Consider the following 24,857-nt stretch of genomic DNA (forward strand, 5'->3'; position numbering starts at 1 on the left):
GGTTGAGTATCAGAGACTCGGTGTCACCATGTGTAGGAACTGTGGCAGCCCTGCCGTCATTTTAGGAAGTAGGAGCAGGAAGAGGAAGTAGGTACTTACTTTCCCCAGAATGCTCTGCCTAACAGACTGGGCTGCTTCTAGACCCAGGTGCTGGCAAATGCTCACATGCTTGCCGTGTCTCGACTGCCTTTCTTCCACTCATCAATAAGCTCGTGTCCTTTGCTGGAGAGACACGAGGAAATTTCGACTGCTTTAATAAGGGCAAGCTCTTCCACAGGCATACACTCAAGAAGATTGCATATGCCTGTTGTGTAATATATAGTGCAGTATATATATCTGATATGTGTTGTATACCAATGGCATAATCCATTTGGTTGGAAAGTATTCTCTATGGCCACTATGTTAATGACTCAGGGGAGGGCAACCTCATTATTAAATGCTCATAGGCTTTATTCAGTGGCCAGTGGTAAACTACTCCAGGCAGAGTAACTACTAATGTTCTAGTAAAGCTGTGTTGTAAGTGATTAGATAATATGTGAGTGAAAGGATCTGATGTGATGGGGTGAAAGCCTATGTTGGTAATAGAGTTAAGAATGAGGGCCAAAAAAACAAAAACCAAACAACAACAACAAAAAAAATCCAGAGCTTTAAGAAAACATAATACTTTAAGAAATAATTTATTATTGCTTAAAATTATATGTAGGTGCATGTGTGCATGTGGGTGTGTGCACTGATCACAGGTGCCTCAAGAGGCCAGGAGGGCAGAGGTTTGGGATCTCCAGGATCTGGAATTATAGACAGTTGGGAGCCACCTGAAGTGGGTTCTGGGAGCCAAACTTGGGTCCCCTGGAAGGGCAGCAAGTGTCCTTAACCACTGAGCTTTCTCTTCAGCACTAAAACAAGTAGTGTTTGACTGAAGCAAGATCGTATGAGTAGAAGGGAGCTCACACCCTGAAACGATCCATTGCTCTTTGCCCTGTGTTTCTGCTGGCGGCTTTGAGTGTGCACAATCATTGCTGTTGTGCGATGGCTGCCAGCCTTTCCTCTTCCCTAGTGAGAAATATGAAGAATGCCTTCCCTTAGTGACAGATACTGAACTGTGTTAGTCACGTTCATCCGGCCATGTTTGGCCCTCAGTGATAGTGTGTTCAGTAAGAGTCAGTGATCTACTCATATCTACAGATGGGTTAAGTGGGTATCCCGTTCTGTTCTGCCCACATCAGATCATAGCCACTGCGTTAAATCACTTCTTCATTGCTCTGGCAATACTTGAGTGCTTTAAGGGAAGGCTTTGTTTGGGCTCAGAGGGCCACAGCCACTGGGCACATGTGTGGTTGGGTAGGACATGTTGGAAAGGTATGGGAAAGGGAAGCTGCTCTCTCTCTTCTGCACAAAAGCTGAGAGGCAAAGAGGAAGGGGCCTCAGGACTGGGGCTGGAGAGATGTCTCAGTGTTGAGAACACCGTTCTTCCAGAGAACCCATATTTAATTTCCAGAAGGCACATGGTGGTTTACATCCATCTGTACCTTCCTCTTCTGCCTTTCCTGGGCACCAGGCCCACATGTACGCAGACATACATGTCAGCAAAACAGCCAACCCCCTCCCATGACCTCCTTCCTTCCGCTAAACCCTGCTTCCTAAGGGTGCTTTGCACTAATACAAATAATCCATTTATAATATTAGCACCCTCACGGTCTATTGCCCTCTCAATAGCATAGTTAGAAGCCAAAACTTATCACATGAGCTTTTAAGAACAAGTTTAGACAGAAACTGTATTAATTGTAAAATCCAAGTTTCATGTTCCAGGAAAGGCTATTATTTGAGGCCTAAATTTGTAGCCATTGTAGCAATGAAGACTTCCAGCCTATTGTACAAGGAGATCCCAAAACTTAGGAGTCCTTGAGGAAGGAAAGAACATTTGGGAGAATGCAGCGCCCTTTGTGAACTTGTGAAGAGGTTCATGAGATGCATTAATCTTGCTCTGTTGCACATGGCACGCAGAAGTAATGTCGGTGCTATAAGGGGCAGTAACATAAAGTACCAAGACTTAAAGGTTGGGGTTGTAGAAGTGACTCAGCAGTTAAGAATGCTTGCTGTGCCCTTCCAAAGGACCAGAGTTCAATTCCTAACACCCACCCCTGTGGCTCAGCTCACAGTTGTTTGTGTGTCTAGCTCCAGGGTATGTGACTGCCTCTTCCGGCCTCAGCAGCACAATTTGAGCATATTCACACACGTGCACATAAATATAAATATGTTTGGCCCAGTATGGTAGTACACACTTTGAATCCCAACATTTTGGAAGAAGCAGCAGGTGAATCTTTGAAGCCATCCTGGTCTACACTGAGAGTTTTTTAGGTCAGCCAGGGCTAGTTTTTATGTCATTGAAGAGGAGGGAGCCTCAACTGAAAAAAATGCCTCCATCAGATCAGGCTGTAGGTAAGCCTGTAGGTCATTTTCTTCATTAGTAACTGATTGGGGAGGCCCAGCTCACTGTGGGTTGTACCACCTCTGGGCTGATGGTCCTGGGTGCTGTAAGAAGCAGGTCAAGCAAGCCTGTTTAACAAGCCAGTAAGCAGCACCCTCCATGGCATCTGCATCAACTCCCCCTGCGGGGTTTTTGTTTGTTTGTTTGTTTTTTGTTTTACGTCAGTGTAAGCTTGTGACATTGCTGACCTGTACCTTAGAAGATCAAGTGGTACATTTCATCACAATTAATAGTAAGTTGGGAGGAGCAGAAGTGACCCACCAGATAAAGCATTTGCTGGGCAAACTTGACAACCTGAGTTGATCCCTGGGATACATTTTACACTGTAGAGAGAATTGGCCATAAAGTTGTGTGCTCAGTGGCACACATCACACACACACACACACACACACACACACACACACACACAGAGAGAGAGACAGAGAGACAGAGACAGACAGACAGACAGACGCACATACACACACAGAGAGAAGAAGAGTTAACTAATTTAGACTTGACATCAATGGAACCATTAAGACCTGAAGGGAGCATGGGCTTTTGAATAGCTAGCTGTCTGTGGTGTGGTTTCCATTTCTCTGCTGATGAGTTACACTGATGTCTTTTTGTAATTTTTTTGGGTGTTTGTGTATGGCCTTTGGAACTATATCTATTAACCCTTGTTTTTTAATCGTGTTATATGTTAAGTTGTTCTAGATACAGACTCATTGCATACGTGCTTTGCACTTACTATTTTTTGCTACTCCCAAGATTTTATTACTTTTATAACTTATACATATTACCATATACATATGTCTCCCTTCTGTATGTGACTAGCATGTATGACACGTGTAACATTGTGTAGCTAGTATGTTATATATAGGGAGCTAAGCCTTATAGTCTTTTCTTTAGTTGTCTTTCCTAAAGCTGTCTTTATGTTATAAGCCTCCCTTTTAACATGTAGAGACTAGACCATTGCATGGCTACACTGTATTTTAAACAGTGCTTACTGGTGAATTTTTAAATAATTTTTAAAATCAATGCTCCTTACAAGTTCCAGTCTCCAGATTTGAGGTCAGAGCTGTGTCACTGCACAGAATGGTAGTGGGTAACTTGTAGTATGTCATTTCCCAAGTGGCCAAGTATGTGTGTGGGAGGAGATTTGAGAGCTGCTCTCTGTGGAGCTGTCCATGTGCCCTCTAACCTTCAGTGTGATGCACACACACACATGCATACTCATCACACACATTCACACACGGGAACACACACACACAGTCATACGCTCCCAACATACACACTCACACAGGTTCACCGTGGAGGTTTGTAAGACACTGTGGGCTCCATGGTTTTGTGGATTGAGGCTGGAGAAGTTCAGCTATATCATTTTATTTTATTAGTAGTAGTCATATGAGAGCCCTTCATGTCCTGAGCTAAGCACCAGACATAAATCATTTGGATTATGTAAAATAACAGACAGACCTTCCTGTCTTCCTATGGTTTCTATCCAGATGTGTTTTTATATAATGGCATTGAGAAGTTGCTATTGTTAGATATTGGATTCATTATATCTATGTGCCTGTGTAAGTATAGATATATATCTGGGAAGTAGTTGCCCTATGGTGAGAGTTTCACGTAAACGTTAAGTGTGGCTCATTTCAGTCAAAACTGAGAAGGCAAGCAGTTCCCATGCATTAGAGATGTTTGCATGTTGCATGTTTCCACAACAGCTTATGCACTCCCCTTTGCCCTTTGATATCCCTTGTTTTTCTTTAACAAGAATGAAATCAAACTTTTGTCCCAAGAAATGGTAAGATTGGCTTTATTTAAAATGTTTCGTTTATTGTTTTTCCGTATGTGTGATGTCTGTAGGTGTGGGTGCATGTGTGCCATGGTATAAATGCAGAGGTCAGAGGATGACTCTGGAATAGTTTCTCCCCTTCACTTTTATGTGGCTTCTGGCAGTTAGAAGCAGGCATTCAGATTTGTGTAAAAACGCCTTTACCCACAGAGCTACCCGCTGGCCCCTACATTTAAATTTTATTTATTTATTTGTGGATGTGTGTGTGTGAGTGTGTGTGCCCACGTATGTGGGAGTGGGTGTGGATAGAGTGCATATGTACATGTGTGGAGACAGAAGAAGGCTTTGTGTTCTCCTCTCTTGCTTTCCACCCGCGCCTTTGAAGACTCTGTCCCGCACCTGCAGCTTAGATTGTCATGGCTGGGCTGGAAGCTAGCTAACCCCAGCAATCCACCTGTCTCCCTCCCTCTCCCTGGACCTGGGGTTAGGCATTCATAGTCTGTGTGGCTTGTTATGTGGGTCATAGGCCCTTATGTGCTGTTCTTACAAATGTACAGCAAGCTCTTAACTGCTAAGCTATCTCTCTAGCCTCTTGCTTCACTTTCAAAGAGATTATGCATAGGAGCTGTGACACAGACAGGCTTTTCTTTACCCCAAGATGTGTCCTACCTGTCCACAGGCCGTGTGCACCTAGGGACAACTATGACTGTGTCCCAGCTCAAACATGGCAAACGTACTGAAAACATTATGAGATTGTGTGTGTGTGCATGTAGGATTTGTTAAAAATTTTACTCCTATGTGAACTTTGTAGATGGCAACATCATGTAGCAATGTTAAAAGGTTGGACACTCCTACAGGTATCTTGGGGCCCACACATGCATTGGGTAATGTGGCTTACAGGTTCACATGACCGTGTATGTGGTTGTATACACCCAGTATGCAATGATCCCTGTTAATGGCTCTTACTTTACCCATGATGGGACACTGATTTGTTTTGTTTTATTATTATTTTTTAGATAGGTTCTCAAGATGGAGTCATGGCATCAAACTCACCATCCTCCTCCTGCCTTCTCAGTGTCAGGACCGAATGTGCTTATCACACACCTGGCACAAGTGGAGCTGTCCACTCAGCCTAGACTTGGAGGCTCACCCACTGTGACACTAGCAAATCCTGCTTGGATGGGTACACAATTCAGACGTGTTTTACACCAGCCATTAATTAGGAATATGACATCGTTTGTCAGGGTTGTGGTAAAGCGTGTAATCCCAGAATATAGAGGGATGTAGAAAAAAGAGGGCCTGGAGATCAAGGTCATCCTCGGCTGCATAGAGAGTCTGAGGTGAGACCCTGTCTCAAACAGACACAGAGCAAAGAGACGTTCCACTGCAAGCAGTCAGTGATGTGCTCTTTTATTTCCAGTTTCCAGCAGTGCTCAGCAGAAGGTCACGCCAAGAGCTTGTTCTTCACCAAACAGTGTTTCTCTTTAATTTACTATAGGAGGGTTGTAAACGAACAGAGGAGGCAGCGGCAGGCCCTGGCTAGTGCAGGCCTCGTGGCTAGTGCAGGCCCCAGCACCCAGGAGGCTGAGACCAGTGGTTCCTTTGATTTCGAGGCCAACCTGGACGATGAACTGAGACAGTCACAGTTGAGACAGTCTCTCAAAAAATAAAACAGCGAAAGTTGATGATGGAGGGAGGAGGAAAAAGAGGAAGGGAGGAGACTAGTCACAAGCACATAGCTGGCTAAGCAGAAAGCCACTGTGGACTGGGTCAGGGATGGCGGCCCTTGGATATGCAGGGGCCACACTGCTCTGTGTGGTCCAGTCAGCTCATATGAGCTCTCACATAAACTGGTTTGTAGGTCAGTGTGTAGAACCAAGTTGTGCTCACAACCCTCAGTAAATAATATGATCAATAACATTGTCCAGATATCTCCAGGCATGCTTTCCAGGGTCTCAACCAGTCACTTGGTGTCACCTGTCTGAATGGGGGTCCTGGGAAAGGTGCCACGTGAGCCAGTCAGTGCAGTTGCCACTAAGTGAATGCAGCAAGACATGCCAGAAATCTGAGCGGAAGAAAGGCAGGCTCTGAAAAAGCAGGCTTAGCTGCCACTAGCACCGCATGGTTTTGGTGGTGCATGCGGACTGCCTGTGTTCCAAAGAGAGGCTAACATGGTGTGACGCCTGTGGGGATTAGAAGTAATTTTAAAGCACGTGTGTATCTGCAATTGGATACTTTAAAATTGACTGTTTCCTCTTCCTTTTTCCTTTAGACTAACTTGTTTTTGAGACAGGGCCTTTAGCAGCCCAGGCTGGCCTCAAACTTGCTGTGGTTGCCAAGGTTGACCTTGGACTCATACTCCTCTTGTCTGTATTTCCCAACAGCTGGGATGATGGGTATGCACTGGCACACCCAGCTTCTTACTTCCTTAGTGCTTGGTAAGTCCTGCTTCAGTGCTGCCTGGGATGTTCCTGTCAGTCCGTCTGTAATAGCTGACTGGCTTCTGTGTGCTCTTGACTGCCTTGCTACACTAGTGAAGAGCGTACCATGAATTTAGATCCCGGCCTGGTTTGGGATGGAGTTTACTCATGCTCTAACTTCTAATTTACACAGTTGGTGAGGTGTTGTTTTTGTTCTTTTTATTCACATAGATTGTTTCTGAGAGAGTCCTTTTTTTCCTGCTCATGAAGCAGAGATGAGGAATGAATATATATAATGTGTGTGTATATATACATACACACACATATATATTTATTTATCTATCTCATGGGGTGGAGACATGTTACAGCAGGAATGTGGGATCAGAGGACAGCTTGTGGGCAGTGAACTCTCAAGTACTACTGTGTGCACACATGCATGTGAGAACAAATTCACTTCATGGAAAATATGGCAAGTGGGCATACACATTTAAAAATATTTATATGCAGCAACTTGGAAATTCAAATAGAAAAATAGACAGCAGCGACTAGACTCACAAGAAACTAACATAAAATTCTTCCCCTGGCCATAGCAGTTTTTCACCTCTACAAGTATGTCTGTAGCCTTTTTTGCTGTTTCTTCCACAAACTTAAAACTGAATCAAAGTAACAGACTGCTGGACTCTTTGTCCTTCTCAAATAGGAAAAGGTTCGCCAGCAGTCCTAAAGCTAATGGAAGGAACAGGATCTTTCTATGCTATCACCGCGCGCGCGCGCGCGCGCGCGCGCGCGCGCGCGTGTGTGTGTGTGTGTGTGTGTGTGCGCGCGTGCGCGCGCGCGCGCGCGAGCGTGCATGTGTGTGGATCCTCATCTGTTATTCTTCAGGAGCCCTGGATATTTTCTTGTCTCCATTTCTCTAGAACTGAGAATCACAGCCCTCACTGCCCCTGATTTTCCATTCCCCCACAGCTTCTGGGGATTGAACTCATGTCTAAGCGCTCTCTCTCTCTATCTCTCTCTCTCTCTCTCTCCCTCTCCCCCTCCCCTTCCTCCCCCCCTCCCCCCCGTTTCTCTCTGTCTGTCTGTCTGTCTGACCCCTGCCCCCTTTCTCTCTCTTCCCTGGTTGGGGTTTTACTAGGAAAGCAGACATTATGTAAGTTGTTTGGCCGGAGAGCAGCATCTTGCAAGATCTGTCCTGTCCTGACTGTTCTAACTTGTAGGCCGCCATGGGGTGTAGGTAAGAGTTAGGATCAGTCTGGGTCTTGTAGGCTCGATTTGTAGGTCTGTGGGCTCGATTTGGAGAAGACATTGTAGCTTGAGTGGTTTTTCCCTGAGCCACCTTGGTTTTATTTTGGTCAAGTATGATAGAAATGACTCCGTTTTGTGTGACACACTTTTTATAACTGCTGTAAATCTGTTTTTTTTTTTTTTAGTTTGGAATTTTTAATTAGTGTACAAAGTAGCCCATTCCTTTGTCATTCTCATGGTCTCAGCTTCTCCTGACTCCTCCCAATACCGGCACCTTTGCCCATTTCTTTCCCAAACCCTGCTGTATCCTACCTGCAGGACACCCATCCCTTCCAATTTATCTCATGTGCTTAATTACTCTCCCTCTCTGCCTCTTTCCCCCATCTCCTGGCCCCTTGTAGTTTTTTGGTGTGTGTGTGTGTGTGTGTGTGTGTGTGTGTGTGTGTGTGTGTGTGTGTGTGTAAAATGGAAGCAAGGGTCTGGATATGAGAGAGGATCTTTCTGATCCTGAGTTATTGCATTTGAAAGCATGTAATAATTTCATTTTCTTTATGGCTAAATACAAAGATGTAGGGAAAAAGGAACCTCATTCACTGTTAGTGGGTGTATATACTAACAGCCACTGTGCATATACGTATAGAAGCTTCTCACGAAGCTAAAAATAGATCTACCACTGCTGACCACCTGACCCACTCTACCACTCCTAGGCATATCCTCAAAGGATACCTTACCAGAGCTCATCTGTTCTCAATGCTGCGCTTTTCATGATAGCCAGGGATGGAATCAGCTTGGGTACCCATCAACAGGTGAATAATAAATATTGAAAACGTGGTTCATATCCACAGTGGAGGTTAACTCAGCTGCTGTACGTCACCGTGCGTGGGGTTTGAGTATTATTATATTACTACTGGGGCACACTCTGCCATGGTACATATGGGGTTCAGAGGACAATCTGGGGAGTCCGTTTTTCCTTCTACCTTGTATTTGTGGCACGGTGTTTTGTTTCTGCTGGATGCCTATTCCAGCTATCTGGCCCGGAGCCTTTGGGTGATTCCCCTGTCCCCACCTCTCATCTTTCCTTGGGTGTTCTGTTATCACAGACGTGGGTTCTAGAGACCAACATCTGTCCTCAGACTTCAGTGGCCAAGGCTTTTACCTGGCGTCCCAAGGGTTTGGTTTTTTGTTTTTCCTTTTCCCTTTTTGAAGGCAAAGTAACAGGAGTTTCTGTCACCCTGTTTTGATGTTGTCAGTGTTTTTGGGTTTCTGTTTGGAGACCAGGCCTCTCTATGTAGCCCCTCTATGTGGCCTGAATTTCAGTTGTTCTAACAGATGTTCGCTCAGGATGGGACAAGATGATAGGTATCTTTGGTGTGCTTGTTTTCCACCTTTATGTAATTTTTGAGGAAGTATCTATTCAGATCTCTTGCCCATTTGAAAAATGGGGCTATTTTCTTCTTGTTGAATTTTAAGAGTTCTGTGTTTTACATAATAGTCTTTTGCAAGATAAATGTTTTATAGCATTTTCTATTAAAAGTTATGACTTAACTCTATTTCATAACACAGTTGTTTAGGGTCACAGATTTATTTGTTAATGAAGTCCAGTGTACTAATTGTTTCTTTCATCCGTCTGCTTCCTGAGCTGTGTGAGGGAAGTCATCACAGGGCTGGCCCTACTAGGTTTTCTCCTGACATTTTGTGCTTCTAAGGCTGATCCACTTTGGGTTAATTTTTGTGAAAAATATAACTCTTTATCAAGATTATTTTTCGTGTGTGGATGGCCACTTTTGTCTTAGCATCTTTCTGGGAAAAGTTCACCCTTCCTCCACTGAATCACATGGCTTCTTTGTCAGAGTCCATTTATGTGGAAGGATTTTTGGGCCCATGGGTTTTTGTTTTTTATTTTTTGTTTTCCATTTACACAAGAAATTCAGTCTTCATTTTCATGTTTATTTCAGTGTGATGTCTTGCTTACCTAACCCAGACACTGACTTTGAAAAGAACTCTGTTGGTTTTTGTAAATCCAATCATTTTGTAATTATCCCAAGAGTTGCTCATTATATTTGAAGTCCTTGGTGCGGAGCCTTTTATAAAGTGAAAAGGTATTCAGGAGGTTTGTGAAAGTGCACATTTTATTTTTTAAATATTCTAAAGAGGAAGCTAATAATTTTCTTTCCGGTATCTTGAAATAAGTATTGAAAGGAACCTTTTGTTTCCTATGATAGAAAAGTCTTTCAGACATCCTGTTGGAGTAGGCAGTTGTGAAGGCCAAGGAGATAGGGTAGACGTTTTAGCACATGTTTTACGTTTGGAGGTCACAGGGCTAACAGGGCCCATTAGAGTTCTCAGCCTCCGCCCCACATAGTTCCTCATGGTTTATTAACCAAGAGTATATTCATACCCATCCATACCATTTGTAACATTATTATTTTTGGTATCTTTCTGAGCCTCTACAGATGTGGAAGCCATGGTTTAGGGTATTATATAATCACTCCAAAAACCAGCACATGGTAGGGCTGAGATTAAAACTTGGTGTACCTAAGTGCAAACACCAGACCACACACAGTCTTCCATTTCCAGCTCACACTTTGTGAGCAGGAGCTGGGCTTGCAGATAAAACTCTTCTGAACTGGATACATTCTTTATAAGCTTTTAAATCATTATGTTAATAAAGTCATGTCATTGTGTTGCTCCCTGACTCCCTCAGAAATAAGTGCAATCAAGGAGAGGATTTGAGTGATTTAAGAGTTACCAATTTCCCCAGTTTCCTGGGAAGGACCTGAGGTATAAAATTAATCATTTTGTTCCCAAATAAATTACATATATAGAATTTAGACTTATTGTACAGCTTTGGTTTTGTTTCATTGTTATGAACTAATTTTTAAAGTGTTGTCCATGTGTTCATATTGAGCAGTATTTAAGGCTTTTTGTTTAGTTTTCAGTTTTCTCCCGTTGTAATGTTCTAATGTTTTGAATCCTACATTCAAGGATGTGGATTTACACTACCATGTGCTTTGTGTGACCAGAGGTCTTATAGATTTAAACACAGAATGCGCCGTGCTACAACATAGCTGTTTAATGTGCACCGGGTTAAGCCCTAATACAGTTCTGTCCAGTGAGTGTCCATGAAGGCAGCCTTGGTATTGGTTCTTGTCTAGAAGAGATGCCGTCGGTGTCCTTCCTCTTGGGTTAATTGAGAGATGGTTCCTGTTGGCTTGTGTGATGATGGATGATTGATGACTTCTCTCTCTGGCTTTCCAACAGAACAACATTTTGCAGATGTCGTACTTAGTGAAGAGTTTCTCAACCTCGGCATTGAGCAAGTGTGCAGCTTAATCTCAAGTGATAAACTCACCATTTCCTCAGAGGAGAAGGCAAGTGATACCTTTTCTCTGCCCTTTGCCTCTTTTCCTCCTCCCCCTTCTCCTCTCCCTTCTCCTCCCCTCCTCTTCCTCTTTTTCTTCCTTCTTCTCCTCCTCTCCCCTCCTCCTCCTCCTCTTTTTCTTCCTCCTTCTCCTTCTCCTCCTCTTCCTCCTTCTCCTCTTCTTCTTCCTCTTCCTCATCCTCTTCCCTCCACTTCCTTCTGTGGTACTGGGTAGTTTCCTGTCTTTATTTTTCTTTGTGTGTGTGTGTGTGTGTGTGTGTGTGTGTGTGTGTGTGTGTCAGGAAATGTGTATAGAACAGAGGACATGGTGTTGTCCACATTGAGTTAGTGTCTCACTAGCCTGGAATTCTCCAGTAGGCTGGCTGGCCAGGGTACTTCCTCTGCTGAGATTACAATGATGTACCACCATGTCTAATTATTTTGACCTGGGTTCTAAGTACCTACTCCAGTCTGATGCTTGCAAAGACATGACTGATAGGTTTTCCCACCCAAGTTTCCTTTATTTCTTTTTTTTTTTTTTTTTTTTTTTTTGTAATTTGTGCTCCTGTGTGAATAGAATCCTTGGGGCCCTAATAGAAATGTACTTGGCCTCCACAGGAAAAGCTTAGACACACACATCAAAGGATTTGAACCCCGTACCTTTGGAAGAATGGATTCTTTCTACAGCTAGATGCCTATAAGTATTTGACATAAGCACAAATGACAAAAACTAATTAGTTTTGCTGTCTTGTGAGTTGAAAGCCCTTTCTTTAAATTTTTTAAATTATTTTTACTTATGTGTATGTGTGTCTATGTGAGTGAATGCTCTCTGTGTGTGTGTGTGTGTGTGTGTGTGTGTGTGTGTGTGTGTGTGTGTGTGTGTGTGTGTTGGATCCCCTGGAGCTGTAGTTATAGGCGGTTGTGCACCCAAGTTGGGTACTAGGAATAAGTCTCAGATTCTCTGTGACAGAAAGTTCTCCTAACTACAGAGCCATTTCTCTAGTCTCTTAAGAGAACTTTGTTACTGCATTAAAGTTTCAGTACTAGATTGAACACTGTTGAATGTTATCCTTTTAAGTTGCTTTTTGAAACGTATATGTGAACCCTGCAGTCAGCCTGCCTGCTCCCTTTATTGCTTCCTCCCTCCCTCTCTCCCTCCCTCCCTCTCTCCCTTCCATGCACTTGCTTTCTCTGATGCCACATTCCTAAACCTTTCATATGGTTGGAAACACAAGCTTCTCTCAACTGTTTTCTTTGGACAGTTTGTAGCTTGTGTGAATTGGGAGACAAAAGCTTGCAGAGGATGGTATACAACTCTATTCCCAGGATTTGGGAGGCAGAGGCAGGAGGATCTCTGTGGGTTCAAAGCCAGCCTGGTCTAATAACCGCAAGGCCACCTGGCGTTTGGGAAACCCTGTCTCAAAACAACAAGAACAACAAAACCAAAACAATAACAATGACTAGAAGATCAGAAATGGTACATGTAATTCACATTTAAAGTTGTAGAGGCTTTGGTTTTATTTCTCGGGGCATCCTTCTCACGTGAGGATAAAGAGAAACATTTCTCTGTGTGATTTACAATGTGAAAAAATGTGCAGAGCTGTGACATGTACAGTCTTAGCAGCATACAGAAGGGTGACACTCCTGCTGATGTAACAGATGAGTCACTGCCTCAGGACCCTGGATTTGAGACTGACCAAGTAGACTCCTTAGTCATAGATGAGTGGGGAAACCAGTGGAGTGACTGTGGGATTACAGAGCTCTGCATGGGGCACTGTAGGAGCGTTTTGTTTTGGGGTGAGAGGAGGGAATTCAGCCTGGTTTAGTTGTAGGATCCCTGTAAAAATGAGCTAGAGTTTGCCAGAGGAATGGAAATGGATTGAGATGGGAAAAGCATTTCAGGGCACGGGAACAGGCTATACAGATGCAAAGACTGTGGGAGTGAGATAGCTCAGGGATGGGGTTAGAATATGTCGGGGAGAGTAGTAGGATCGAAGTGGGAAGAGAGCAGCATGAATGTCTTCAGCCGGGTTAAATACCGTGACCGTCCTCGTGCTGTTGAAGAGCTGTTTCCAGGCTTCAGTCAGGAGATGCACACCATCATAAGGCCTGCGTTAGAGAAAGAGGGCTACTTCGCTTCTGCACTGATCCCTGGTGAGCCACCCTGGACTGTAGTGGTTGAACGTCCTGGAAGATGTTGCAGGGGCAGCCTGCTTCTGCCACGGCCTCCAAGGCTTCAGTCAGACTGGTCCACATAACTGACAGATAACTGACAGTGTCTAGCCTGATCCTGCTGGAGCAGAGATGAGAGCTTCCCTTTCTTTATCACGTAGTATCCTGTGAGGCTGCAATGTCCGGAGTAAGTCCTTCGTAGACATGTCAGGCTTGGGGATCTGCCCTCTTCCTCTTTTGTCACTTGGGGGAGGTTTTCACGGTGCGGTAATCACGCAGGTAACTATACTTTTATGAGGCACATATGGCTGTCACAAGCAATTCAGTGGGCCAAGGTGAAAGTTGCTGGTCTCTTCTGATCCTCCCACCTTCAGAAGTCCCAGAGCTTCTTCTGTACATACTGTTGTTTGCATGAGCAAAGTTTAGATTAATTGTGGGATGTCGTTGCGCAATGGTGTGAGTCCTTGGAGATGGTACTTCATTGGAGGAGCAGCTGCAGAACTAGCTTTCTCAGTCATGGTCATGGTCATGGTCATAGTTGTGGTCATGGCGAGATGGAGCCCTCGTATGGCATGAAGGCCGAATAGGAAAGTGTTGAGGTTTTAGCATCGAGTGGAAGAACCTGCTGCAGGCCAGTGGAGGCAGAGACGGAGCTGAGCTGCAGTGAATGGAGTTGACAGAGCGCAGCTCCTCACTTCTCAATCGCTGGCACCTGGCGTACAGGAGCATTTAATAAGTCCTGGTTGACAGGATAAATTAAAGGTGATAATTAGAATGCACACTATTTTTAGTTTCATGCTGTATCAAAATAACCTGTTTTTGTTTCCAGTAACCATTTGCATATTGCCATACATCCCCTCAACCTTTTAAAGATCATCAGGAAATGTATCCATCGGCCTGGGAGGAGGTTATGTAGAAAGACACTGGCTGTTTATTAGCATGTTAGTTCTCTCAGAGGAGTATGTTATACAGTGATACTCTTTCTGTTAAGTTTGTAAAGATGTTCAAAATCCTACATTTAAATGTGCTCTGTTGGGGCAAAGGAGGGTTAACCCATTCTGTAGACCATTGATTATAAGTGTACGGCCCAAAATTTGTTAATAAAACGAAAGAGAATTTCCAAGATGGGTTATTTATAAGGGTGCATTGTTGCTATGACCACAACACTTGACAGAAACAACATAAAAGAGAAAAGATTTGTGTCCAATAGTGGTTTCAGAACATTCAGACTCCCATAACAAGAGAACATGGTGGAGCAACAGTTTCCTGTCGTGGGGGCTAGGAAGCAGAGAAAAGGGGACACTGGTACCCTGCTGGATTTCTCCTTGCTGCATCTGGGTCCCCAGTCTATGCAAAGTCATCACCTGCATTTAAGATAGGTGATTCTCCCTACATCCAGGTTGGTTTGTTTTGTTTTTTGTTTTTGTCTGTGAAAACACCTTCATAGACACACCCAGGAAAGATTCTAAAACCAGCCCCATAAACGGCAGCGATGAACCAGTACATGATGTGGTGGTTTGACTAAGTACAGCGCCCCCCAGACCCATGTATTTGAATACTTGCTCCACAGTTGGTGGAAATGTTTGGGGAAGACTGGGGTGTGGCCTTGATGGAGGAGGCATGTCCCTGGAGGTGGGCTTGGAGGCTTCAAGAGCCATTCCCAGTTAGTCCTCTGCCTCTCACTTGGGGATAGAGATGGATGTGATCTCTTGGCTGGTCACCGCTCCGGCACCATGCTTCCCTGCCTGCCTGCTGCCGTGCACCCTGCCATCACAGTCTTGAACTCTAACCCTCAGGAACAATGACCCTCAAACTACACGTTTTCTTATAGAGGTTGTTTTGATTGTAGCGTTTTGTCATGGTAGTAGAAAGAAACTAAGACACGTGGTTTGGGCTGTCCCTGGGCTTTATTACTGTGGGTGGTTTATTCTAAAGGAGTGTAAATTTGTAATGAGAACTAAGTGCACAGCGAAGGGAGGAGTGGGCATCATGTATCACAGTTACCATCCAAGTGCAGCAGGAGTTACGATGAGCTTGGGGAAATACGAAAGAAAAGTGGTTACTGAGCAAGCCAGGGTACTTAGTGAAGTGCTTACTAAGCTTCATGTTTCAAAGAAACAGAAGAGAATGAAATAAATACCTTGTGTGTTGCAAGTCCGGACTCGAGAACGTTTGCTCCATAGTTTAGTGTTAGCAACGCCGTACGTACAATGTTCCATCAGATTATGGATTGACGCATGTAGACATATGTAACACATCTATTTGGCATACAGCTCATTCTTCTTCCTCCCCTTAAGGTATTTGAAGCAGTAATAGCCTGGGTAAACCATGATAAGGACGTAAGGCAGGAGTTCATGGCTCGGCTCATGGAGCACGTCCGCTTACCCCTGCTTCCTCGGGAGTACTTGGTGCAGGTAAGCACATGTACACGTCACTGGGATGTGTACAGCGTCTGCTTGCTGGCCTGCCAGCATGCACAAACCCATCCCGCAGTGGGAAGGGCTGCAGGCTACAGATCTCTGGAGTGTAGGAAAGAGGATGGTAAGGCACCTGGCACCTTTTCAGCAGCCCCCACACCCCTGAGCCCATCACTTGTTCCTAGAAGTTGACTTCCACCCCCTTTCTGATTCATCAAAGTACTAGAGCTTCCTGAGGTAGCATTTGTGCCCCTCTGAGTGTAAGTAAATAAATGTGCCTAAGTTTACCCCACACTAACATCTTCCTTCCTTTCTCCTGTTATACAATGGGAATGGACTTGAGATCTGACCCAATTGCTATTTAGTTCTACCCCAGAATTTCATAGGGACATGTATATAGTTTATTTCTGAGGTGAAGAAAAGCAGGGTATTTGAAGTAAACAGAGATGAATGACTCTTAGTCATCCTTAGAGTATTTTAAATTTACTCTTTGTTGTTTATTAACAGTCTTTCAGGAACATCTCAGCATTAGTTTCTGAAGTTGGAACCATTTGTAAGGAAACATTTTTGATTAGCACTTTAAGGTTTATGGGAACCTCATTATTTAACATGGTCTGTGTGGTCTCTGTATACTATGGTATTTTAAAAAGAAAAGAAAAAAAGAAAAGAAAAAGAAGAATAGAAAGCTCGGTACCAAGGTCAAACATTGCCAGGAATAAGAGTTCCAAGTGTTTTGGGTCTCTTTTCATTTGTCCTCTCGCATTGGAAGAGCCTATCATGAACTGACAGCCTAGCCTAGCTCATCACCAAGTGGTCAACCTAGATAAAGACCCCGTCATCAGCACTTCTGCATAGCCCAGATCATAATCACTTAGGTTTGTGGGCGAATTCCAAGGTAAAGTCCCCAAACCCCCATGCCCTACCTTTCCCACAAGGTTCCCCTTTTGCTTTTCTTTCCTTTCTTGTCATGTGGCTTCTTTAAATGTCAGGAAGGGGTGGACCTGACTGTTGTCCACAGAGTTCGTTTTTCCTCTTGCTGAGATTGAAACTCCTGGCCTCCATTGCTGTTGCTCTCTGTAGCCGAGTGAGTGAGCAGAAGCCCGTGTGGACAGGACAGTTGCCGCTGTAGTTCTTCCCCTATCTGTTCCAGTGGCCGTCTCCTACACTAGCCCTCACAGGGCTTGTCTGCTCTCTTCCCACAGAGGGTTGAGGAGGAAGCACTGGTGAAGAACAGCAGTGCATGCAAAGATTACCTCATCGAAGCCATGAAGTACCACTTGCTGCCAACGGAGCAACGCATGTTAATGAAGAGCGTGCGGACCCGGCTGAGGACACCCATGAACCTTCCCAAAGTAGGACCTATTGTTCACAGCTGTGCTTGCCCCATCCGAAGGCCCACAGTGAGCCGTTAATGTGTTTGATCATCGAATTTCCATGCCCGTTGTTTCAGTTCTTCTGCAGGGGAAATGTGCCTGAGAATGCAGTGTAGAATATATGATTTAGCATTGGCTACACGTTAAGGATGGTGCCCAAGAAAGCATCCTAGAAAATAGGATTTCATTTCTGTTGCCTTCTTGTTAGGATACGGATTGTTCAATTCATTTAACCTTTTATAAAACATTTTTTCAATTGTTCTAAAGATTTATTTTATTATTTTATTTGTGTGGTATATGTTCACACATGGAGGTCAGAAGTTGATATTAGATTCCTCAGATCTAGAGTTACAGTGTTGTGAGACACCCAGGGTGGGTGCTGGGATTTTATTGTGTACCTGTGAAGAGCAGTGACTGCTCTTACTCAGTGAGCTACCTTTCCAGCCTAAAGTGTGTGTGTGTGTGTGTGTGTGTGTGTGTGTGTGTGTGTGTCTGTGTGTCTGTGTGTGTCTGTGTGTCTGTGTGTGTGTCTGTGCGTGTGTGTGTCTGCATGTATGTATGTCTCTCTGTGTGTGCATGTGTAGGTGTGTGCACTTGTGTGTGCACATGTAACTTGAGTGCATTCTCTCCTCCCCGTGTGGGCGGGCCCTGGATGTTGAACTTCTCATCGCGTGGTGGGAGGCACCTCTCCTTGCTGAGCCACCTCACCACTTAACTTAAATACGTCATAAACGTTTCATGTCTGTGAGAGGAAAAATAAAAGCCTTCTTAGCTCCTGCTCTGTTTTCTGGCATTTCTAGCTACACTGCAGAGAGGCTTTTTGATTAAAGATGAATTCAACCTCATTTCACCTAATTTCCAGGCTAAACATGGCAATTCAAAGAGCCAAGGAACTCTTGGTAAAATCCTGCCGAGTGTTTCATTTTCTTTGTAAGGTATAAGCCATCTATTGAGTTGCGCTGTCCCCTGGGCCTCTCTGGTATGGCCTACCTTTTCCACCGTTACATACTTCCAGAGTTTTCCAGGCTTCAGCTCCTGCTTGTGGTATGCGGTGCATGGATTCATGAGGTTCTCTGGTATTTAGCTTCCTTGGGATCCCTTGTTTTGGAAGAGTCCCTAACGTGGCCAACCGTTCAAACAGCAGCACAGCTTTGAGTATGTCCACCCCTTCTCGGACATTGGCTTGTGCGCACGGTTTAGAAAGGGTCTTGAATAGAAAGTTTTCCTGATACCATTTATCATTAGGCAGTGGCTGTGTTCAGGATTTATTCTAGGGAAGTAGGTCAGAAGGAAGTGGGATTAAAGTTGTGTACACGTGTATCTCATAGTCCCCGACTTATGTCCCCGACTGCACTCACGCACATGGGCTTTCTCGTCTCACGCATGACTTTTGTATTCTGGGGAAACTATGCAGAGATTCTTCGAGGTAAGGCATCTTTACATTCGGATTTCATAACAGGAAACTCTACACTTTGTAGTTTTTTTAAAAAGATTTATTTTATGTATATGAGTATACTGTAGCTGTCTTCAGACACACCAGAAGAGGGCATCGGATCCTATTACAGATGGTTGGGAGCCACCCTGTGGTTGCTGGGAATTAAACTCAGGACCTCTAGGAGAGCAGACATTGCTCTTAACCACTGAGCCATCTCTCCTGCCCTTTAAGTTTATTTTTTATCTTTATTTATGTGTCTGTGTGTACGAATATGAATGTGCATGTAGGAAATCCAGAGGAGGAAAAGGATTCTGTGGAGCGGGAGGCACAAGCACGTGTGAGCCACGCAGCCTGGGTGCAGGGGACTGGAGTACAGCAGTGTGTACTCGTAATCACTGAGCCATCTCCCCAGCCCACTGTGTATGTTCTGCTGCTGTGCTTTGTTATCTCTGCTAACTCCTCCCTTTTGGGAAATAAATATTGATGTATTTCTGGGTGCAGAAAGTAAGCAACCTGCATTTAGGATAAATTTACTTCTCTTTTTTCCTCTTGGCATCCCCTAATGTTACCATTCATTTTTCTCCACAAATCAGTCATGGCAGTCTATGATATGACAACCCCTTTGCTGATTGCCACACTCTTGTTTCTCCGTGTGTTCCACTGTCTCCCTGCTCCCATGCCTCCCGTGCATCCTTCCTGCATGTACTCTGTTGGAATACGTGTTTCTATCCCACTTTGTCTTTCTCGGAGAAGTAAAGTGAAGGTACTACCCTGTCCTCTGTGGTGACATGCTTTCTCCTCTGTCCTCACTTCAGAGGTGCCGGCTGAGGATTTTAAACTACTCTGGGGCTGGACAGATGGCTCGGTGCTCAAGAGTGTGCACTGCACTTACAGAGGACCTGAGTTTGCTTCCCAGGACTCCTATCCTTTGTCTTCTGCAGATACCGTACTCAACGTGCACAAACCCACAATTATACACACATATGCACGTCTAATTAACGTTAAGAACACGGTCTTTAGGGTATCTACATTCAGTTCTGAGGTCTGATGCTTGAATTGATCTTCACTGGATACATCATTGCAGACCCTTTCTACACTGTGTCACTGTCAGACCGAACTTTGAGGTGTGAGCACAGATCTGTATGCACAGGGCTGAGCTTGATGTGACCGTGCAAGACTGATTGTACAGTCCTTCTCATACTGACCTTTTCGTAATAGTGTGGAATGATTTTTCTTTAGTCCTTTATATTTGTTTGGAGTCAGAACTAGAGGAATAGGCTGAAATATTCACGCCGTTGGTCTACGCTAAGCCTTAACATGCCTAAGGGTTTCGGCTTTACACAGTAACTCTGAGACTCCATGCACACCTTCCTTTAGATTGAAGTACTCCAGGACCACAGCCCACACACGGGTGTGAGCATCTGCACATTGGGTTTGTCATGAGTTTTTATTCTCAGTATTCATTTCCCTTGTCATGGTCTCATCCTCCCCTCAAAGCCCTGCCCATTCTTTACAGTTTTCCATTCAAGACCTCATTAACCACAACATCATGCTGACGTTGCCATTCTTACTCCCCATTGCCAGGAAGTGCCCATGTGTATGGTAAAAGACTAGCACAGGAGTTTCTAGGTCCTGTCCGTCTTACAAGCCCTTCGCTCCAGCTCCTTAGGAAGCTTTCGCTGAATTATGGTCACTCCCCCTTTTCTGGTCCCGTTAGCAGTTACTGTCATACAGGTATTCGACTGCATATAATTGCATACTGGTCTTGTATTGCATTCTGGGAGTTGGTTCCTCGGTGAGGTTTATAGGCTCTTGGTGAGTAGAAAGGTGTCCTGTGTAGTCCCTAGCGTACTCGTTAATCAGCGGTCAGGGTGGCCCGTGGCTGCTCCTCAGCCTCCATCTGTTGCCAGCAGTAGACCGATGCTTGTGTGGTCATTAGGAGCTTGATGTCTCCATTCTGTTCTGGCGATGGCTTATTTATGGAGCCTCAAGAGGGGCCTCTTTCCTTAAGGTCCATGATTCTATATTCTCATCTACTCATGACCTCAATTTAAAATGATTTCTCCATCTATGAATCCTCTCCTGACCTTTTACTCACTACCTGGTACAACGCTGTACTTCTGTTTCCTACGCCCTGGCAGCCTCTGATCACTGCTGAAGCAGGATCTGGTTGACAGCAAGCTCCATGACACTCTATAGCCCTACCAGTGTTGGCTCCCTACTGTTTTGCCTTAAGTACTGCTTTTGCTTGAGTGGCCAGAAGCCTTTTTACATTTCTTAAAAGCCACATTTTTAAACCAAATGTGCTAGGTGATAGAATTGCTGTTCTAACCTGTGCCCCTTGCTGGCGTCACTGACGTGTTGGTTGGGCAGGCATTTCCTTCCAGCATGTCTCCTGTCTGTGTAGGATACGGTCAGTCTCTTGAGTAGGCGATATCATTGGTTCAAGCACTTACATTTGTTCCCTTGTAGTTGATGGTGGTGGTCGGGGGCCAGGCACCAAAGGCCATCCGAAGTGTGGAATGCTACGACTTCAAAGAGGAGCGATGGCACCAGGTGGCAGAGTTGCCGTCCAGGAGGTGCAGGGCAGGTGAGCGTGGGGTTTTCCAGCCAGCTCTGTTGCTGGGTCTTACTCGTCAGTAGGAAACACGTCTATTAGAAAACCAGGCGTAGTCTGTGCTTTCAATGCCAGCTCCCCAGAGGTGGAGGCAGGAGGATGGGGAGCTCAAGGCCAGCCGAGACCCTGTTTAAAGAAAAAGAAAAAGGAAGAGAAGGATGTTGTTTAGAAACCTAACTGAGCCCGTTCTGTGGAAAGGATAGCAGCTCTTTTCGTTTTTATTTTATTTTATTTTTTTGAAGACAGAGTCTCTGTGTCTCTATGGCCCAGGCTGGCCTTGAATTTCCTGTTCCGTCTGCCTCTGCCTCCCAAGTGCTAGGATTACCTATGTCATCCATTACACCTGGCTGCTGCCCTGCCCTCACCTTCAGGCACTGTTCTGATTTTGTAGAATAAACCGGCAGAGCTGGTGATTTGCGGCCTGATTTCCTGTCACCTTAATGAAATAGCATACCCCGAATCACGTCAGTCTGTAAGAGTGGAAGGCTAGGATGTGAGCCTGTTATCTAAGAGAGTGTGTATGTGACCGTGTGCACACGCTCTCACACACATACACTCAGACACACACACATACTCTTACACACAAACAGTCTCACACACACACACATACTCTCACAACATACACACACACACACTCTCATACACTCTCATTACACACACATTCTCACATACACACACTCTTAGACACACACATACTCATATACATACAGTCTCACACACATACTCTCATATACATACACTCTCAGACACACACACACATACACTCTTACACACATACAGTCTCTCTCACACACACAACATACTCTCACAACATACCCCCCCACACACATACACTCTCACATACATACTCTATCATCACACATACATTCTCAAATATGCACACTCTCAGACACACTCACACATGTACTCTTTCTTATACACATATAGTCTCTCCCACACACGCATACACTCACATCACATACACACACACTCTTTTTTTTTTTTTTTTTGGTTCTTTTTTTCGGAGCTGGGGACCGAACCCAGGGCCTTGCACACACACACACTCTTATACACATATAACCTTACACACACACATACTCTCACAACATACCCTCCATACATACACTCTCACATACATACTCTCTCACACACACACATTCTCAAATATACACACTCTCAGACACACTCACATACTCTTTCTTATACATATACAGTCTCTCTCTCTCTCACACACACACACACACTCACACACACAGACACACACATCACACACACACATACTCTCACAACATATCCCTTCACACACATACACTCTCACATATCATACACACACACACACACACACATTCTCACATACGCATTCCCTCTCTCACTCCCTTCCCTCCTTCCCTCCCTCCCTCCCTCCCCCCCTCCCTCCCTCCCTCTCTCCTTCCCCTCCTGCTGCCTCTCTCCTCCCGCTCCTCTGCCCTTCTGCACCTTTGTCATATAGATTTTGTTTTTAAGTTGCAGGCGAGCACTTCACCACTGAAAACTACCCCACTAGTTTTAATTGGACATTAAACTTATTAATCTTACAATTAATCTTATTATCTTACAAGAATCTTTGCTGCAGTGGATTCCTAGTACACATCCCATGGTGCACTTCTGATTTTGTTTCTTACAAATGAAGAGAAATTTTCAAGACTGACCCAGCTCTTACGAGTTCTGTGTTCCCACAAACACTGTAGGTGCCTGCTTTGAGGTCAGGCTAACTGTAGCTGGCGTGCTCATCTGAATTGACTTCTTCCTTTGCAGGGATGGTGTATATGGCGGGGCTGGTCTTTGCTGTCGGTGGCTTCAATGGCTCACTGAGAGTTCGCACTGTAGATTCCTACGACCCTGTGAAAGACCAGTGGACCAGCGTGGCAAACATGCGCGACCGAAGGAGCACGCTGGGGGCAGCGGTGCTGAACGGGCTGCTGTATGCAGTGGGGGGCTTTGACGGCAGCACAGGTAACTGCCTCTCTCCCGCGTTGCTATAATAGGTAACTGACACGGTAGCCACATTTATGGTGCCGATCATAATGACGTTAGCACATGCTTTAGTGTTCTTAGCAGTTATTTTAGAGAAGCTCTAAAATGACACTGGCAATTTCTTTCGAGACCAGTGAGGTGACATTTGGGGGCAGGAGGATTATAAGTTTGAGGGTAGCATTGGCTCCAGGGTGAGAACTTGTCTTAAAACCCTAAATTCAAATTTTCTTTAAGAGATATGAGTGGAGGATGGATAGATGTGGTTAAGGGTGTTTGCTGCTCTTTGAAAGCACCAGAGTTTGATTTCCAGCACCCAGACAGAGCAGATCACAACCCACTCCAACTCCAGCACTGGGATACCCAGCACCCTCTACTGGCCTGAGGAGGCACTGCAGAGCGATGCACACACACATGAATAGCTTTTATGTAGGGTCATAGAAACACCTAAATAACTGCTTTTAAATGGCGTGACAGTGCAGACGATATACATTTTGTTTCTGATGCCTTAATATCCATCATTCTTCCATGTTTAAAAAGTTTATAAATGGCAGCAGCCCAAGTAGAAGCTTCAGTAGAGAAGCCACTCCCACCGTGGAGCGAGCACATTCCCTCCTGCTCTTCTTTTAATTTTAGCCCAGTGTAAAATGTCTGACGTTATTTCCCCTAGTGGTATTTATATAAAAGAACAATGGTGTCATTTTGGAAGAGGAAATGAGGGGTATTATCCTCTGTCACAGGTTTATCATCTGTGGAAGCATACAACATAAAATCTAATGAGTGGTTTCATGTCGCGCCAATGAACACCAGGAGGAGCAGTGTGGGCGTTGGCGTTGTTGGAGGTAGGTCTGGGAGCTCCAGCGGTGAGCACTGTGGGTGCTCTGGGCTGTAGAGAGGGTGGTTCATCGGGAGATCCAGGCACTGTTTTATGAATGGGCAGAAGAAAAGCATGGTTATGTATTGTAATTGTTCTTTCTTTCAATGAGCTCATTTATATAAATTAAACTGTATAAGCGAGGCCTTTCCACCTACTTCCTCACTCCCTCTCCCTATGTTTTCTTCTTCCCTCCTTCTTTGTGCGTAACTTATGTGACTGTCAACCAATCTTTTTTTAACGCTACTGGGAATTGAACTCAGATACTAGACACATGCTTTATTCCCTAAGTGGCACCCAACCTTTTCACCTGTTCTTATGACAGTTGTTGGGAAAACGATTCAGGTCATTAAACTTCCAAACATTTGTATCTGGACGAGAGCCCTTTAACACGCAGGAGGTGGTTAGTGGCTTTACGTTAGTTTCTAACCCTTTGCTCTCAGTTGAAGGAAAACCATGTGTTATTTCTTTCTTTTTTTTTTTTTTTTCCGGAGCTGGGGACCGAACCCAGGGCCTTGTGCTTGCTAGGCAAGCGCTCTACCACTGAGCCAAATCCCCAACCCCGTGTGTTATTTCTTCAGTGTGATTTTTTTTTCCCTCAAATTCTAGCTTAGACAAATTTATGTTTTTCCGTTGCTTCCTCACTAGTGGAAAATTCTATTTCTATATCTATATCTATATATACATACATATAT

General features: G+C 44.6%; 2 protein-coding genes across 3 annotated transcripts in view; both read left to right on the forward strand.

Moving 5' to 3' along the window:
- Positions 1-24,857, forward strand: part of Erich1 (glutamate-rich 1) — a gene marked incomplete at its 5' end in the record, with an annotated part of 52,793,804 nt that overhangs the window by 151,637 nt on the left and 52,617,310 nt on the right.
- Klhl2 (kelch-like family member 2) overlaps positions 1-24,857 on the forward strand; it is a 112,276-nt gene that overhangs the window by 77,138 nt on the left and 10,281 nt on the right. For all 3 annotated transcript variants that reach the window (NM_001419565.1, XM_087587807.1, XM_087587806.1), the window contains 6 exon segments: positions 11,186-11,295; positions 15,755-15,871; positions 17,077-17,226; positions 21,155-21,272; positions 23,073-23,270; positions 24,029-24,130. In NM_001419565.1, the coding sequence (NP_001406494.1) occupies positions 11,186-11,295; positions 15,755-15,871; positions 17,077-17,226; positions 21,155-21,272; positions 23,073-23,270; positions 24,029-24,130 (795 nt within the window).

Source organism: Rattus norvegicus, chromosome 16 (genome assembly GCF_021556685.1).
Source record: "Rattus norvegicus strain SHRSP/BbbUtx chromosome 16, alternate assembly SHRSP_T2T, whole genome shotgun sequence".
In the NCBI taxonomy this organism is placed as follows: Eukaryota; Metazoa; Chordata; class Mammalia; order Rodentia; family Muridae; genus Rattus; species Rattus norvegicus.